This window comes from Lygodium microphyllum, chromosome 20 (genome assembly GCF_053477565.2).
Source record: "Lygodium microphyllum isolate KBCC chromosome 20, Lygodium_microphyllum_v1.1.10, whole genome shotgun sequence".
Taxonomy (NCBI): domain Eukaryota; kingdom Viridiplantae; phylum Streptophyta; class Polypodiopsida; order Schizaeales; family Lygodiaceae; genus Lygodium; species Lygodium microphyllum.
This window is the reverse complement of record NC_141154.1, coordinates 104,909,762-104,928,157: the sequence shown is the minus strand read 5'-3', so window position 1 is coordinate 104,928,157 and position 18,396 is coordinate 104,909,762. Positions and strand designations below refer to the sequence as shown.

The 18,396-nt window shown below is 42.1% G+C and overlaps 1 protein-coding gene across 7 annotated transcripts in view; it reads right to left on the bottom strand.

Annotated features, from left to right (window-relative positions):
• Window positions 1-18,396, bottom strand: part of LOC148019207 (protein NO VEIN-like) — a 139,107-nt gene that overhangs the window by 82,486 nt on the left and 38,225 nt on the right. For 3 of the 7 annotated variants that reach the window (XM_087660753.1, XM_087660751.1, XM_087660754.1), the window contains exons 3-4: window positions 12,939-13,350; window positions 12,525-12,638 (exon numbers count right to left, since the gene is read on the bottom strand). The exons of 1 other annotated variant lie outside the window; for it this stretch is intronic. In XM_087660753.1, coding sequence (XP_087516879.1) covers window positions 12,525-12,638; window positions 12,939-13,350 — 526 coding nt within the window. Of the gene's footprint in view, window positions 1-12,524; window positions 12,639-12,938; window positions 13,351-15,030; window positions 15,050-18,396 lie in introns of those variants that run through there. 3 more of the 7 variants (XM_087660756.1, XM_087660752.1, XM_087660755.1) reach the window with 3 other exon arrangements.

Sequence of the window (18,396 nt, the reverse complement as noted above, 5' to 3'; positions counted from 1 at the left end):
CAAAATGGTGAAAATCGAGAAAATGAACCATAATGTTATAAATGTAATCAACTTAGCCACTTCCAAGCTCAATGTCCCAACTAGGGAGTAAGCAAAGGAGTATGATGTGAAGCTAGAGTTTGTGCATGTGTTGTTGTGGTTGATAAAGTAGATCCTTATCTTGAAGAGGAAGTTAAAAGATGATCTATTGATGCAGCTGTAAATAACCAAGGTATGGGACATCAATTCTCGTTACCTTTCTAAATCTTAATTGATTGCAGAGCTTCCCATTTGATTATTTCTCCTAAGTGTGCAAAAAAGCTAAAGTTAAATCCAAAATCTGCCAGGAAACTTTTAGTAGAACTAGCAAATGAAAGGAAAACATTATCAACTCAAGCAAATAATTATTTTAGTGCCCAAAAGAAAAAGAAATCACTCATCAATGTCTCCCAAGTATCCATGAGTAGTTGCTTGACCCTTAGACCGGCACTAATTAATTAATTAATGTCTAGTCTCTATTCTCACTACTAACATTAATGGCCAATAAATTAGTCTAGGCTCAAATTTGACACCGCTTACCACCTAGTACCTGTCACGCATAGCTTACTACAACTTTTATCTTTGACACCAATTGATATCTCAAGGTCTTAAGTTCCACACAATGAAATAATTAACTTACACCTCACATGTGCAAGTCACCTTTAAACATTTGATTAATTTCTAATCAAATGCTAAGCAAAGATTTAAAATTTTCATCCCCGTGACAAATCTCCCCCTTGAAATCCTTGCAATTCTCCTCGATTTCACTACAATGTGCCAAAGAAAAACATACTTCACTCGAATTTTCCAAAATGCATCATAGTGAGAACAAAACTCGCCATTGCTGCTTAACCATGCTGATGCTAAACATTTGTTGAAAATACCAGCTAGCGTGAACAAAGTATAAGACTCATAAAGAATCCAAGACTGCTGCCACAAACCCATAGAATGCATTTCTCATTAGCATATCTCAACTATTCTAGCCAAACAACTATAGCAAAGCATAAACTAAGCATACACCATGGCCTACCAAAGGCATTCATAAAGCTTCTTGTTGTCCACAAAACCAGCTAAATACCACTAAGAACCAATGACCGTACGCTGAAAACCGGCAACTGATACTCACTGTCCGATGTCATAATCTGATGACCATACTCTAATGATCATACATTGATGCAAATGTATAAATTCAGAGCTGCAATGAAAACCATACCCATTTGCATTCCAACTACAGTGACTAGTACACTAAATAGTGACCTCCTAGCAAATATATTATCAACAGACAGTATCCTAGATGCATATTGAAACGTTTTTCCCATTTGCATAGGCAAGTTTTGCCAAGTATAAGTCTTCTAATCCCATTTTCCAATGTTATCCAGCTTATCTAATTTATTTTCAGAATATTAATTCTAAAAATTAATTTAATAATTATTTTAGTACCAAAAAAATTTTCACCAATCAATAATTAAATTGGCTAGGCCAATTTGTCTCCCAAGTATCCCTGAGCAATTATTGACCCTTACATTGGCATTAATTAATTAATTAATTAATGCGTACTCTCTAATGTCACCACTGACATTAGTAGCAAATAAATTGGTCTAAGCCCAAATTTGACACTGGGTATCACCTAATACCTATCAAGCATAACTTATCACAACTTGTCTTTGGCACCAGCTGATATCTCAAGGTCCTAGGTCCCATATGATAAAACAATTAACTTGCACCTCACGTATGCAAGTTACCTTTGTACATTCGATTAACTTTTAAACAAATGATAAGCAAAGCATTAAAATTTCACATCCTCGTGACACCTCACCTTCTTCGATGATATTTTAACTTATTCAAAAGAAGAGAAAGATCACCCAGGTCATTTATGAATTGTCTTAGAGACTCTTTGAGCAAACAAACTTTTTGCTAAGAAGTCCAAATATGCCTTCTTTAAAAAAATGATTGAGTACTTAGGATTCATTGTCTCAAAGGAGGGCATACTAAGATCAAGGATGTCCAGGATTGGATTTCTAGGACTTACAAGATGGAGCAAAAGCTTCATCAAGGATTATTCCTTGATAGTTGTGTTGAGAAACCCTTCACTTGCAGTTTGCGTTTTTGTGTTTCTGCGTTTTGCGTTTAGGGTTTGCAGCCCTAAAAAGGGGCGCCACCCTAGACTGACTGTGCCTATTTATAGGCCACTCTCTCATTCATTGCTCATGGCTGATTCATTCAGTCCGTCACCTCTTCTCTCCAGCCTCTCTACTGCCCTCACACCCCTTCAAGAGGACATTGCAGTTCGTGGTTCGTGGTTGTCTTCATCATCTTCCTTGTGCTACAGCACCCTTGTTCCCTTGTATCACATTCCCTCCATGATTCAAAATTTCATCATTCCATTCATCAGAGTTTCTTCTCTCTTCTCTTCTCTTCTCCATGTTTGCCGAGTTCACTCTGTGTTCCTCCCCACAAACCCTATTGTCTCATTGGTACGTTATCTTTTGACATGGTATCAAAGCTGGATATGTTCAAACAGTGGCAAAGATCCTCCACTCCAATGACAGCAAAGACCGATGGCGGGTTCAGCATAAACTTCTCTTCTTCTTCCGCTGCATCAAAATCTCGTTTTTGCATGTTTCAAGTGTTTTCAGCTTGCTGCCCACACCCCTTTCGTGGAGGACCTCACAGTCTCAACTGTCCCTTGCTGTCATCCACAGTCTAGCACCTATTTCCAGCCTTCCACCCACAGTGTGCAGCTGTTTACAGCAAGGTGACCGTTGCTGATCACTCTCCATTCAGAAAACAATCTCTTTTTTGCAGATTTTGGGTATTTCAGCTTGTTGCCCACACCCTAGACGAGGAGAACATCATAGTCCAAGCTGGCCATTGCTATCTACGAGATTGCTCACACCCTAGACGCGGAGGACATCGCAGTCCAAGCTGGCCATTGCTATCTACAACAATCTCGTGTCTGTTTCCAACCTATCACACACTATTCGGAGCTGATTTTAGCATGTTGACTGCTACTGCTGGTTTTTCCTGCTTTTTTAGTCTCTCTCCTCACTGCATTTTTAGTCCTTTTTTTCGTAAAGATAATTAAATTAAGTAGAAAATATATACATCAAACCATTTGGTCAGCATTCTCACTAAATCTCTTACATTTTCTTACATCAGACCATCAAGTCATCAAAGAAAGTGACGAAAGACTATCAGGACTTTAACACAAAGAGAAAATCACATTGCCTGTGTAGAGCAAACAATAGCCAGCAAGGCGGCAACAATGTCCGAAAGAACGAGGTCAGAATATCATAGAAAAAATGTGCCATAGCACTAAACCTCGAATACGGGCCACAGGAGAATGGATGCCCGAAGCCGAATCAAAAATAAAGACATTCCGAGTACGCCAAATATGCCACAAGACAGTCCATCTAAGGAATTGGAACAGGCAGGAATAATCAAAATGCAAAGTCTCTCTCTCTCTCTCCTCACCTACGTTTTTAGTCTTTCTCTCTCCTCACTTGCGTTTTTCTACTGGTTGCAACCTCTTACTGCAGGTAGCATCCTCCTCCCACTGACAACTCACTTCCAGCCCTTCCACCGCCCTCACACCCCCTGAGGCGGACATTGCTATTTGTGCTGCACACTGCCCTCACACCCCTTGAGCCGAACATTGCGGCTCATGGTTCGTGGCTGACCTCTTCCTTCTTCAGCAAGGCACACTGGTACCCATGGCTTCTTTGCAAACAGATGACTAGACTACTGGGTGCTTATACTGTGGCTTCTTTGCTAACAGATGACCAGACTACCGGGTGCTTGCTGACTTCGACCTTTGCTCCCCCCACCCCCCCCCCGGAGTATACGTGTCTTCCACCAGGCACTCCTTGTGACACCTCTCCTTTCTGGGCCACAGAGATCGTTCTGCATCGGCTATCAGAGTACTATGCTCAAGGCAATAAGACGCATCCGATGTGCACTAAGTCCTTTCAAGCACATGGAGGATCAATTGGCACTACGACCTCTTGGAGATCGTCGCAATGCCAACGGCAGTCTTCTTCCACCTATTTTCGAGTACAGTGGCTACCACAACCTGCACTTCTGCAGTCCGCTCCATCGAAAGACAATGATTGTTTGATACCGTCTTCTCGTCAATCCACTCCTTCGAGAGACAGTGGCTGCTCAACTCCTTCCTCTTCTTCGACTTCCTGGTCCGCTCCATTGAGAAGCAGAGACTGTTGCCCACTCATTGCTCAGTCTAAGCCCCACCCTTCACCCTCCCCTACTCAGGTTCGAGAGGCCACCTCTGGGAGTTCTTCACCACCCCAGGTACCTTCTTTGGCATGACCAATGGCACTTCCTTCATCCTCAGACATTTCAGAGTCCGTAATCCATGAGTTTTTGGATTCCCTATCTACCTCAAAGGGAGATTCAAAGGGGGATGATCTTTCTTTGCCCTCGGAGGAGACATCTACATCTACTACAACTTTAGAGGGGGCTCCTATTCCTCCAGTTTCACAGGGGGTCCTCGCCCATCGCTCAGTCCTTCGCACACCTTGGCGAAGGCCTTTTGCCTTCTTCTTCTACCCTTGGATGGGGTGGCTTCCTTTCAGCGGTCATCTCACCTTTTGATACCCGTGATCTCGAGGATCTACCTAGATCGGGGCCTTGGAGGTTCAACCATGACTTGGTGACAAGGCCTTTGTATTCGTTCTTGCATGGATACACAGAGCTAGTGGCTTCTGTCCCGAGGTTGAGTTTCGAGTTCTCTAGTTCGCTGTGTCTACTCTTCTTTACTGCACGTTACCTTTCAGGTGGAAATCTTGGATCTTACGGATCCTCTACATCTTCTTCCTCCTTTTCTTCTTGCCTTGGTCACTTGGTCAGTATGGAGCCAACTCCCGAGATCGAGTACGGGCATATCCTTATGGTTCTCAGCACCACACAAAGCTTGACATTCCTCCTATGCATTGCATATTTTCATCATCTTTGTACTACGGCACTTGGGCAAGTGAACAATTTCCCCACAAGGGACACTGTCCAAGTGGCACCTGCTGCATGAGCATTCTTCAACATGTAGCATTTCATCTCCACCTCACTCTTCTCTTCTTTCCTTTTTTGGGCCTAAGAGGGGGTGTTGACAAACCCTTCACCCACAGTTTGCGTTTTTGCATTTCTGCGTTTTGCGTTTAGGATTTGCAGCCCCAAAAAGGGGCGCCAAACCCTTCACCCATAGTTTGCGTTTAGCTGCTACCCTGCTATACCAACCCCAAACGGATACACCAACAAGAATAAGAGCATCAGAGACTGTGATCTTCAGGAGAAAGTGCATCAGCAACAATTGCCAACTTCCCAAGGTCAAGAATATGCAATCCCCATCACCAAAATGGTCTCCAATGGCAGGGAAATGGCCCCAAAAGTTGGCAACAACAGTCCAACACCTCTTCCCAACAGCTCCAAAATGAAAACACGAGATTTTCCTCTCCCTTCAGCCCTATTTAGCCTTTCCCCCACTTACATGGGAAAGTTTTGCCAAGTGGCAGCTTTCTTAATCCATTTTCAGCAATTTCCAGCCATTTAATTAATTTTCAGAATTAATTGATTCTGAAAATTAATTCAGCCCTTAATCCATGCCCAAGAAAATTGACCTTGCCCATCCAAAAATTAATTGGCTAGGCTATTTGCAACCCAAAGTGGTCCCATGTATTAATTGACCCTTGGACAAGCATTAATCCATTAATTAATGCCCAGTCCCTAGTGTCACCACTGACACTTAATGGCCAATTAATGGTCCTATGGGCAAACTGACACCAAAGTTCACCTAGAATCTAAGTGTAACTTGTTACAACTTTTGCCTTTGACACCCATCTTTTTCACAGGGTCATTCGACCTTCAACTGTGAAAAAGTAGCTTGCACCTCACATGTGCAACACATGTGTATCTTTTAATTGCACATTTGATTAATCCTTTAATCAAATGTCAATTAAACATAAGCAAAGCATCAAATTTTCACGTCCTCGTGACAAACCATCCCCTTGAAATCCTTACAATCGTCCTCGATTGCACTGTAATGTGTCAAAGTAAACAATACTGCACTGGAATTTCCACAAGGCATCATAGTCAACACAACATTGGCCACTATTGGCTAACTATCTCATATGCCCACCATTTGCTAAAAATTTCCAGCCAGCATAAACATAGCATAAAGCTCAACAATAGTTCAGAATTGTTGCTAGAAACTCATTGGATGCATCCCAAACTCTTGTTTCTCAACAGTGCTGACTACACAACCATAGTAAAGCATAAACCGAGCCAAAACCATGGCTGAATTGTCAATGGCATTTAATACACATGCCATTGTCCATAGAACCAGCTGAATACCACTGAAACTAATGATCATACACTGAAAACTAGCACTCGGTAATCAGTTTCTCATGATCATAACTTGATGCAATGTACAGTTTCAGAGCTATAGTGAAAACCATACCCATTTGCATACATACTACAATGTACACTGAATAGTTACCTCATGGCAGACATGCTGTCAGCACAGTACCTTGGATGCATGCTGAATACATCCGAGATCCACTATACACGAGAGCATGCTGAATACCTCCCCCTTCAGTATCAGGTGGTACTCTGGACCCTTGCCCTACTGAACCTGAAAGAGCCCGATCCAAAGTCCGCTCTAAGTGAAAGGCATCAAGGTAAAGCTGCAACAACTGAGGATGGTCTGCCAAGTCATCCTCTTCCATCCATTTAGCATCCATTGGTGAACAGTTGTGAAACTTCACCCAATAGCTTATGGAAGCTTTACCTTTGACCTTTTCTCTTTATGTGCCAAAATCTGCTCGGATACCAATATCTCATTCAGCTCCTCTACATTGGACTAAATTTCAGCAAATACATCCTTAGGCACATCAGCATAAAAAGGCCTCAACAAGCTCACATGAAAGGCATAGTGTATCCGCTAGTGTAGAGGCAATTTCCATGATAGCGAGCATTTGCAGGACTAGCACTTATTCCTGGAGCCCCAAAAGCACGACGGGTTACCGATGCTTGCCCATATGCGTGATTTTGCACACCAGGCATCATACCGATGCCGCCATACATTGGATTATGCATTCCATGAGCCATACCCGAGTACATTGGGTTATGCAAGCATTGGTTGCTGAAAATTATAGGGAGGTGTGCCATACATTCCCACATTCTGTCACTCACCCACCATAGCATGAAAAATTGTGCTACCACCAAAGTAAGCTGGCTGCCCCAAATTCTCATGCAAACCTTGCTGTCCAAAAACCATAGGATTAGCATTTACATCATGAACTTACATTTGCATTTCTTGCCCAACCGGCAACAACTGCTTTTAACCATGAGCATCTTTAGGAGCATCTTGAGAAGGCTTTGGCTTGTTCTTTGGTGCATCTGACTGTCCCGAAGTTCTAGAAGAGGATTTTCTCTTCTTGCCCTTGTTGTCCTTTGTAGGAGTGTTCAAAAACCGAGTACACTGAGGATCTTTTGCCAATTCAGCAAAGATATTGGTTGCTACCCTCATTCGATTCTTGAATGCATCATCAAATTCCATTTCCCTAGCAATGTATCAGCTATAGTAGCAGTTTCTATAAGCTGAGACATGCTTGAAACAGTGGATTTAATACAAAAATCCCTGATTCCTTTAGGCAAACCACATACATACTTCTCCACTTGCTCATAAAGGGGAACTGACCGATAAGAAGTGACGGGCAGCAATGCATCCCAAAACTTCTTATTGTATTGCTCTAAATTCTTGCATTCCTTTGCATCAAGCTTGTTCCAAGCTGTCATGATGTCCACCTCAAAGGTACTAGTCAACCAATTCGATGCAAACATTTGCTTGAATTGTACCCATGTTGATGGTGCTCTACCTTGCATCAAGAGCGTGGACCACCACTGCAATGCATTTCCCTTCAAGAAAGTGGTTGCCTTTCGAATCTTAGAGGATTCGGTGAAGTTTCACCCGGAATAGACTGCATCAAACTGCTGAATGAAAGTCAAAGCTTTCAGCCTATCTTGTGCACCCCTGAACGGTTCAAATTTCACACTTTTACCTCCCTCATCATAGTCCTTTGCTGGACCTATGGGGATTAAATTGTCATATAGGGGCTGCTGCAAAAAGGGTACATTTGCTATATTTCCATGCATTAATTGACCCTTGGACAAGCATTAATCCATTAATTAATGGCTAGTCCCTAGTGTCACCACTAATACTTAATGGCCAATTAATGGTCCTAGGGGCAAACTGACACCATAATTCACCTAGAATCTAACAAGTGTAACTTGTTACAACTTTTGCCTTTAACACCCATCTTTTTCACAAGGTCCTTCGGCCTTCAACTGTGAAAAAGTAGCTTGCACCTCATATGTGCAACACATGTGCATCTTTTAATTACACATTTGATTAATCCTTTAATCAAATGTCAACTAAACATAAGCAAAGCATCAAATTTTCACGTCCTCATGACACACCTCCTCCTTGAGGTCACCATTCAAGAACGCTGATTTAACATCCATTTGGTAAACTAGCCACTTATTGTGGACGGCCACTACAACTACTATGCGAATAGTGGTCATTCTAGCAATTGGAACAAATGAATCTTGAAAATCAAACCCTTCAAACTGTGGAAATCCTTGTGCAACCAATCTGGCTTTGTACTTTTCTAAGCTTCCATCCGTCTTATACTTGACCTTCTAGACCCACTTAGTGCAAATAATCTTTCTCGTTGGTGGTAGATCCACTAAATCCCAAGTATCATTCTTCATAATACTGTCATACTCAGCTTGCATAGCTGCCTTCCATACTAGATCTGCAAGTGTTTCTTCCAAGTTAGATGGCTCATTTACTTCTCTCATTGCTTCACCCATCACGGCAATGGTTTTTCCAGTGTTGTGATGTTAGGTTGGTGAACTTTCTCTTCATCATCCAAAGATGATTCTTCCTCCTCCTTAAGGATAGGGATAGCTCTTGGAACAAGTTCATAGTGGACTACTTCGGTTGATGATAAACTAGAAGAACTTACCTTCTTCTCCTCCACTGTATGCAGCCACTCCTTGAACACCACATCACCACTCGCTATGATCTTCTTTGCCTCTTGGTCATACAATTTGTAAGTCTTTTGCTCATCACTATAACCCAAGCAGATACATTTTTTGAATTTTGGTTTTAACTGATTTCTTTTCTCATCAAGAACATGTGCATAGCATTCACATTCAAAAGTTTTGAAATGTGAGACAAATGGTTTTGTACCAATGTAAGCTTCATGAGGTGTTATTTTCTTGAGAGCCTTTGTATATCTTCGATTGAAAATATAGATTGTAGTATTTACAGCTTCGGCCCAAAAATGGTTTAGTAATCCCTTGCCTTTTAGCATGCACCTTGCCATATCCACAATGATGTGATTTCTACATTCCACAACACCATTCTGTTGAGGTGTATGAGGCACCATCAATCAACGCTTAATTCCTTTCCTCTTGCAAAAGTCTTCAAACTCCTTTTGAGTTGAACTCACCACCACCATCTATTCTAAATTTCTTCACACTTTTCCATGTTTCATTCTCAACAAGTTTTAGCCATTCTTTAAACTTACCAAAAGCTTAAGCCTTATCACAAAGAAAGTACACCCACGTCTTCCTACTATAATCGCCGATGGTCAACATGACATAAGAAGATTCTCCCAAGGCTTGTATAGGCATCTAACCACACAAGTCAGCATGTACCAACCCTAGAGGAGCATTTACTTTATTCTTGCTTTCCACGCTTCTGATGCCTTGGTTATATGTTGAATCAAAGTCAAAACACTATCAAAATAGCCTGTAACCAAGGCACACAATGCAACTAGGTTCCTTTATTTCCAAGATCGTAGAACATCCACATTTGGAGGAATCATCACACTCGAATTTGATGGGTTGGGATCCATTGTGGTTCTGGGCCAGAACCCAACACCGTCTCCAAGAGCTCATAAGAATCAAGGATTGTAGTGATTTTAAGCTTCCACAAAGTATAGTTTGTACCATCTAACTTGCCTTTGTTGAAGGTTGGTGGACGAATCCTCAATGTTTAAATAGCCAATACAACAGCACCATCTCCAAAGTTGCTTTTTGATTTGCCAAAACCACTTGCAGAAGTCAACATTACTCCTCCTTGCTATTGAAGCCTTTGCCTCTCACATACTCTTCAATCCCTAGAGTCCCCTGTGCTCTAATACCATGTAAAAATTACACGGCACAACGAATAGAATATGAGCAAGAGATAGAGAAAGAGAGTACACATCAAATAGAAGGAGAACAAAATTTTTCTTTAACTCCAAACAATCTGAAACAAAGATGGCTCTGGCCACCCATCCGCTTCCAATGTGAAGCTTAGATGGCAATTCAGACAGAAGATAGGTGGAAAGCTTAAAGCTAGTTGAAATAACTCTGATTGGGTGAAGAATGGATCATGAAATCTGTGAAGAGGTCTACCTTTTATAGCCTGTGAAGGGGGTCATGATGGATGACCTTCCATATACACTTGTGTCTGTTGACCTTCCATGTGCACACGTGTCTGTTAACCTTCCATATGCACCTCGACTAGTTGACCAAGGAATATTCCAATGAATATTCACTACCCTAGCCAAGGGCTACTTCTACTGCCCTTAGATCCGAAATAGGAGTCCCTAATAACTTCCTTACCCCGCAACTCGTACTGGTGTGCCTCGAGTTACTACCAGCTTTAACTACTATGTCTAACCCAAAGGCTAGACCTCCAACAGTCTCCTTTTGGCCATCCAAACACATAGACCTCATCTGAAATACAAGTCAAGACCCATCAATGTCCAAGCTCACACAAGGCTTCTCCTCATAATAGGGGCCTTACAACTTTGAGCACCATGGATCACTGGTGGCACCTTACAAGGGTAAGGCATTGAGCATATCTAACATAATGTTCCCTATCCTTTTATCATTTTCACAGTCTTGAGTTATTTTAGGAGTTTTATCTGTGACCTGATTATTTTTCAGGTCCAACCTGATTTAGGTGTTGTCAAAATGGGTAAATGTGTCGGTAAACCCTCATATGTATTTACTCAGTCTCACACTCATGAGCAGACATATTCGCATGCATAAGTCACTCAGAATCAATGTGTAGCAGTTTGGGCACAGCCCTCTTCCATCCGTATTCCCCATCTCTGTTTAAGTTGTTCATTATGGATGAGTTCAAAGCTCTTAGCAGCTTTGTGACCTGAGCAGTTGCAATTGGTATCAAAGCAGTTTTCAGCAAGAGCAAGGCACTGTGCAGGTAACAGAACAGCAACCAAAATGGAGCAATTTTTGCCTTTTCCACATTCCTAGGCTGCCTTTCACCAGTCCCAAATTTCTGCCACCAAAGTGACAATGCTGCAGCCTCTCCAGCTTTGTGTTTTGACTCTAATCAGACTCAGAATAACGTAGATCAGATCTGCCCCACTGTGCTTTTGTCAGAAGATAGCAGCACAGGCTCTACTTTCCCTCCTCCAATTAAGCATGCTCTATTTCATTTTGCACCCAAACAGCTATGGCACAGTTTCCCAATTCCTCTTCTTCAGGTCAGCAGAAAAGGCTGCATTTGAACCCCAGGCAGCCTGAAAAGAGCAGGAACGGCCTGTTATCAGCTCCTTCAATAGGAGATTCAATGACTGCAGCAGAAGGGTTCTGAGCCGCAGACAGAATTCAAGCCAAGACATAGAAGCAGGTGGTTGCTATTTGTTACAGACCTCTCTAGGGATTACCTAGAATGTGACCACCAAGACTACTGAGTCAGATTGGGTGGATTACTTGACTACTATGAAGGCTGAGTGGGCCTCTGAGACCCATGCCGGTTGTCACTGATTAGGGACTACCCAGTACCCACCTCATCGGAAGTGAGGTATGAACTTTTTAGGGAACCTTCCTGGTATCCAAGAAGTTAATCTCAAGTTTTTTGCTAAACCATGAGGCTTGGGAGGTCTTTTCCATGGTTAGAACTCAGCAGCCATTGATGGAGTTCATCAGGGTTTCCAACCTTCATGAGCAGAGCTCGAGTGTTCCTTGGAATGTGACACTTTGAGTTTGGGAGTGTTAGTTAAAGATGCCTCTATAAACTCAAGCGGGACTATTACTGATTGGCCATTATAATTTGTCAATAGTAAGCTAAGCTAACATGAAATCACTGAATGGTATTGAGGCCCGGCACTTTAACTGTGTTATTCCACTTGTACAAATGCAATAAATGCATATAACTGAGACCCCAAATTATGCCTCATTTGAGGTTACAAGATGTGCAATCAATCCCAATGCATCTGCAAGTTTATGTTTCTGACCATCCTATGAGGATGTGTGGACTGGCACCCATGTGTCTGCTGCTGGGTACCTTCTTAGGTCCCAGCATATAGAGAAAGACCCTTACCATTAACCAACTGTATGTCATGATCACTACCTCAAAATGCTTTCAGTATACATGGAAAACACAAGATTGAACCACAGGTGAGTATTACCGCAACATTGAGTATCCCAATGGCAGGATTCTGCCTGAAAAGCTTTGCAAGCTTTCTCTTCTTTTTTGAACTCTTCCGAGACTCCCCTAACGACCAGAGCATATGTGCAAGTACCTATATAGCCCACATTGAGCAACCCATAAGCTACAACGTGCAAATAAGAACCACCAAAAAATAGACCTGTCAAGCCATCATTCCTTCAGAACTTTAGCAGCAAGGTCTAAAGGATCTTCAAGCAGCATCAAAACATCTACTTTTACAAAAATAGAATTCAAATTAAGCATCCCTTGGGGTAAGTGACAATATCGACTACATGTTCAATGCAATTGTTGAAGCCATATTTCATCGGTCAAGAATCTCATTAATTTTCCTATCACCATTCAAGCTGCCTATTATTACAACCTAAAAACCCACCTCTGAGACAGAAAGATTCTGGCAGACCCCTTTCCAAGTAGCAATGAAATCTCCAAGTGCCTGTTTTGACATTCCATATGCACTTTCAGGAAAATCACTACCTAAATCTGCACGGATCTTTGAAAGTAATCTGATGCGCTCTTCTGCTGCTGAAGGATAGGGACAGCTATTATGAGTAAGGGAGCCTTGTCCCACATCACCTTTGCTATTTGAAAGGCCCTCTTCTGTGTATTCATCATCTGAAGCATGAGCACTCTTTTTGGCAAGTGTAAGGAATGAGTCAACTCGCTTTGTAATACTCAGCTCTTGAGGCTGCCGTGCAATTGATTCTTTAGCTGCAGCTAGGTTCGCCCTGTGGCTAGCAATTACTTGCTCTGCTTTTTTTTCTCGTCGAATAAAGTGCATATACATTCTGAAAATATTTCAAGATGAGATTTACAATTTAAAATAAAGCATTCAATCAATCAGATAATTTTAGCCCAGCACATTCAATCAATGGTGACAACCCAAGACGGCAAAGAACAAATCTACAAATACAGAATGTTAAAAGCGACACACATCTATCAAGGGTTAGCCTTATGAACTCAATACATTGTAATAGCAAAGCTTACTGGGCAAGCCACCCAATCATTCTCCCCAACCTTAAACTCATTCTCTAAAACAACCACCACAAAGACTTAGACAGTTTGTTCCTGTACATACTTTAATAATAGGTAGCATCTTGTAGGGGATCACCTGCAATAGATAACTTGGACTCTAGATCTATGGGGCATGAAATGGATTATGGGATTACATGTATCCCTGCCAAACTCCAAGAGAAGCTCAGATATGTACCTGTGCTGAGAAATGAAACTACCTTGAGCAAACTTATAGATCTCCAATAAAAAGAAGAAATGGAGGATGCCCAAATCTATCATATCAAATTCCTGACTCAAACCTCCCATGTGTGGCTACCTATAACAAGCAAATCATCCACATAAAGGATGGCTAAGACACACTCTTGACCCTCCAACAGATTGTAAAGATTGGGGTCATGGTCTAAACATTGAAAACAAAGAAGAAATATGTAAATATGCCAGTACCAAGCCCAAGGAGCTTGCTTCAAACCGTATAGGCCTTCTGCAAGCAATAGACATGGTCCTACTTCAAGCACGAGGAAACCGTGAGGCTGGTTATCATCAATCTCCTCTTGAAAGACACCATTCAAGAAGGCAAATTTCATGTCCATCTGATAAACAGGCCAATGATGGTGGGCTGTAAGAGCCAAGATGGCCTGAAAAGAAGACATACAAGCTATCAGAGCAAAATTCTATGAATAGTTAACCTTGCCCTTTAACCAAATCCCTTGGCAACAAGCTTCGCCTTTTGGATGTCCAAGGCACCATCAATCAACTATTTGCTCTTATAGACCCACTTCACAAAAAGCCCTATTTGTTTGCCTAAACGTAGAACCAAATCCCAAGTTTCATTTCACTCAATTGAATCGAGCTCCTCCTACATTGCGTGCATCACCAGGATGTGAAAATTTTAATGCTTTGCTTAGCATTTGATTAAGTTGTTAATCAAATGCGCAAATATGAAATGCACATGTGATGTGCAAGTTGGTTACTTCACAATGTTAGCAAGCCAAGGACCCAAGATATCAATTGGTGCCAAAGGCCAAAGTTGCAATAAGTTGTACTTCACAAGTACTTGGTAGTACCTGGTGTTAGGACCTAGGACAATTATTTGACCATTAAGTGTTAGTGGTGATACTAGAAACTAGGCATTAATTAATAAATTAATGCCACTTCAAGATCAAATAATGCACAAGATCACTTTGGGGGTCAAAATAGCCTAGCCAATTTAATTGTGGATGGGCACACTCAATTTTTTGGGTAGGGACAAAGGGCAATTAATTTTTCGAATTAGTTAATTCTGAAAATTAATTAAATGACCGAAATTTGCTGAAATTGGATTAAAAAGGCTGCCATTTGACAAAACTTTTCCATGCCAGTGGTGAGAAGCCTGTTGGAGGGGGGGGGGGGGGGGGGGGGGGGGGGGGGGGGTGTGTGTGTGTGAGAGAGAGAGAGAGAGAGAGAGAGAGTTGTACCAAATGTTAGGAAGCCATTGCAGCCATCAGAGGAGCCCGGAGCAACAACAAGTGACAGCCCCAAAAGGACCTGTTGTAGCAAACGATAGCATCTCATGTCACAAGGACGTAAATTTTATTACTTTGCTTAGAAAATCTCAACCATTTGTACAGAAATCAGCCAAGTTTGGTGGACAGCAAGTGTATTTACTGCAATGAACCCTAATTTACAGGAATAAGTAAGGATTAGCAACCACCTCATGTCCCATGCTCGAAGATTGAAGACCTAGTACTTGAAATAGGGCTAGAAGTTGTGTAATTTCAACATTTCCAAGAGGTCAGCCCATCCCAATCCGATTTGGGGCTAGATTTGACCCGCCAATGATCAACTAAGCTTTTGAGGTCAATCCCTAGGTAAATCAAGGGGCAAACCAATTAGCAAGCTTGCTAGTCGTTTATGAGACCAAGGAGCAATGTACACATGCACACTCCAATCCACACTCCTCAAATCACTCGCCACTCACACCATCTTGCAATTGCTACTAATGGCTCACAAGGAGAAGACCTTGATCGCTCTTTAGATGAGATCTTGCCAAGGAGAAGAGGACTCCAAGTTATGATACTAATGACAACTCAATTAAGGACCAAGAGTTGCTTTAAATAGCCCAAAACTATCTAAAATTTTGCAAAGTAGCCCGAAGTTTCAAAATAATTGCAAGGTCGGCCAAATCATTAAATCCCACCTTTTGATCATTAAGAAAACCATTTAGTGCCATTTTAGACATCCAAAACTTTGACCAATCATATATCTACAACATTTTCTAAAACCAGCCTTCCTTCTCGGATAGGGTGGTTTAACCTAATTAAGCACTTAATTACAGCAATTAGCAAATGAACATAAACTGAAATGCTCACTTTACCTTCATAAGCTTGGACAGTGGACACCCTATTGGCCCCAAAACTGGCGCCCCTTTCGGTTATTCTTTAATTTCAATTGCTAATGGATAAATTACAAGCCAAGATTTCACAATCTCCTTGGCTGATTCAAAAGCCCCTTGCTGTTCCAATAATCAGCAAAGCATTCGGGCAAATTGCCCCTTGATTTTCACCCAAGACTTGCTCTAATGGAACCCCAACTGGTCAAATGCTGCCCCAAATTCACAATAGATGGGCTGGCATCTGAAATCCTCACAATTCCACGAATTTCCGGTGCTGATTTCAGTGTACAATGCCTTTGACTTATGGCATGGGTCCCAAGGTGGCTGCTAAACCCTAATTACTGCTGTAATTTAGGGTTTACAGCAGTAAACTCTCTGCTGTCCACCAAATTTGGCTGTGCTCTGCTAGCCATGGCTGAGAATTGCTAAGAATACTTGAGATAGACTGGAGGAGATGAGAGAATGCTGTAGAAAGAGAGAAATTCGTAGCTCTGATGACAAATCTGATGGCACAACAGCTTCAAAAGGGGGGTAAAACACTAGCTAAGTGGGCGAGCCCTCCTCTCTTGCCGCCGCCTCTCTTGAGGCGGAAGAGAAAACCTGCTGCTCCTTGTCCTGTCGCGGCGCGCGATCAGTCGTCGTCGTCGCCTCTCAGACCCAAATCTGATCACCTCCTCTCCCTCCACCAAGCTCCGAATGGCTGCCATTCAACTTCCACCACCCTCCAACAGCCTTCTCCCTAGTATCGCATGGGAAAGTTTTGCCAAGTGGCAGCCTTCCTAAAGAATTTTCAGCCATTAAATTAATTTTTCAGAATTAATTAATAATACTGAAAATTAATTTCAGCCCTTTTGACCCTGCCCAAAATTAAACATGCCCATCTGGAATGAAATTGGCTAGGCCATTTGCAACTTGGAGTGGTTCCCAACCTCCGTTGACCCTCAGACTAGCATTAATTAATTAATTAATTCTAGTCCCTAGTGTCACCACTGACACTTAATGGCCAAACAATTGTCCTAGGGTCCAACCTGGCACCAACTAACCACCAAAACTCAGTTGGCATAACTTGACACAACTTTTGCCTTTAACACCCACTGCATCCTCGGGATCCTTGGCATGTTCCCATGAAATAACTGCCATGTGCATCACATGTGCTAAACAACCTTGCACATTTGATTAGTAACTTAATCAAATGTTACTAGCAAGATTAAAGCATCTCAAAATTTCACATCCCCGTAACATTTTCTACTCTTTCCATCACCGAAAATTGTATATTGCCAACAAAAATACTTATGCGAGACGAAGAGATGCAATGGAAGCAAAAAACATGCAACTTGTGTATGTATGATGTATTGAACAAAAAGACAACACATATGAACTTAGTAATAGAGACATCCGGACATGAGAGTGTATATAAACTACACAAGCTATGGAAACTATTACGTCCCTCAACATGTGGATGGATGCTAGTAGCATTGGTCACTATTGTAATATATCCAAGAAACTTATAAAATGATAATTTTTAAAAACGAAAAAACTAAAGAGAAAAAAAAATGAAAAAGCCTTTATTAAAGGCTTTATAAGAGGGTGAAAGAGGGGAAAGGGGGGATGGCCTAAATGGCCGAAAGATAACACCCCCCCTCCTCGCCCCCGCCCCTCCCTCTTTGTAACAAACCTTTTGCATATCAATTATTACCAAGACATATTGGCTCAATGATTCCAAATCAATTTGATGCTCATGTACTTTGAAAGGCAATTTGTATTATTTAAATACTTCAAGATATGATTAAATGTTTATTTTTCTATTTAAGAGTAGCCAATGGCTGTTGGGAATAAAGACCTCGTGCCTCTAAATGTGCTCAAGTGTGAACACACCCTTAGCACTTGTACTTACACATATATATCTATCTAAAAACCTAGAGGTACACTCTCGTCATTGTACCTAAAAACATGCTCACTCTCTGCTTTGCTCTCTCTCGCTCTCTCTGTCTCTCGCTATGCGTCACTACTGACTGTCTCGATCTTTGTGCCTAACCTATCACTACAAACTGGTATCAGAGCTGGCAAGAGACAACTGCAGACACGGTGGGTAGTCGCAGGCAGTGAGGACAGTCGACAGCTACACGCATTGTGAACAGGCGCCACGTGAGACTCTAGAGTGGAGACACATCACGGCGGCAGGCCACGACAGGCAACGGACAGCGTATGCAGAAATTGACAAGGGCAGCAGTCGGCGCGTGACAGTCCAGAGCGTGACCATCGAGCAGCAGTCGGCGCGTGACAGTCCAGAGCGTGACCATCGGGTAGCAGTCGCACGACGAATTCGTGGCGGGTAGGCGTAGGTGACGTCCAGTCGGCGACCTGCACGAGGTCAACTGACCCCACCACACCTTTTTTTTAAAGAAAAAAAAATTCAACTTTCACACCCCTTTCTTGACGGGGTTCGCAC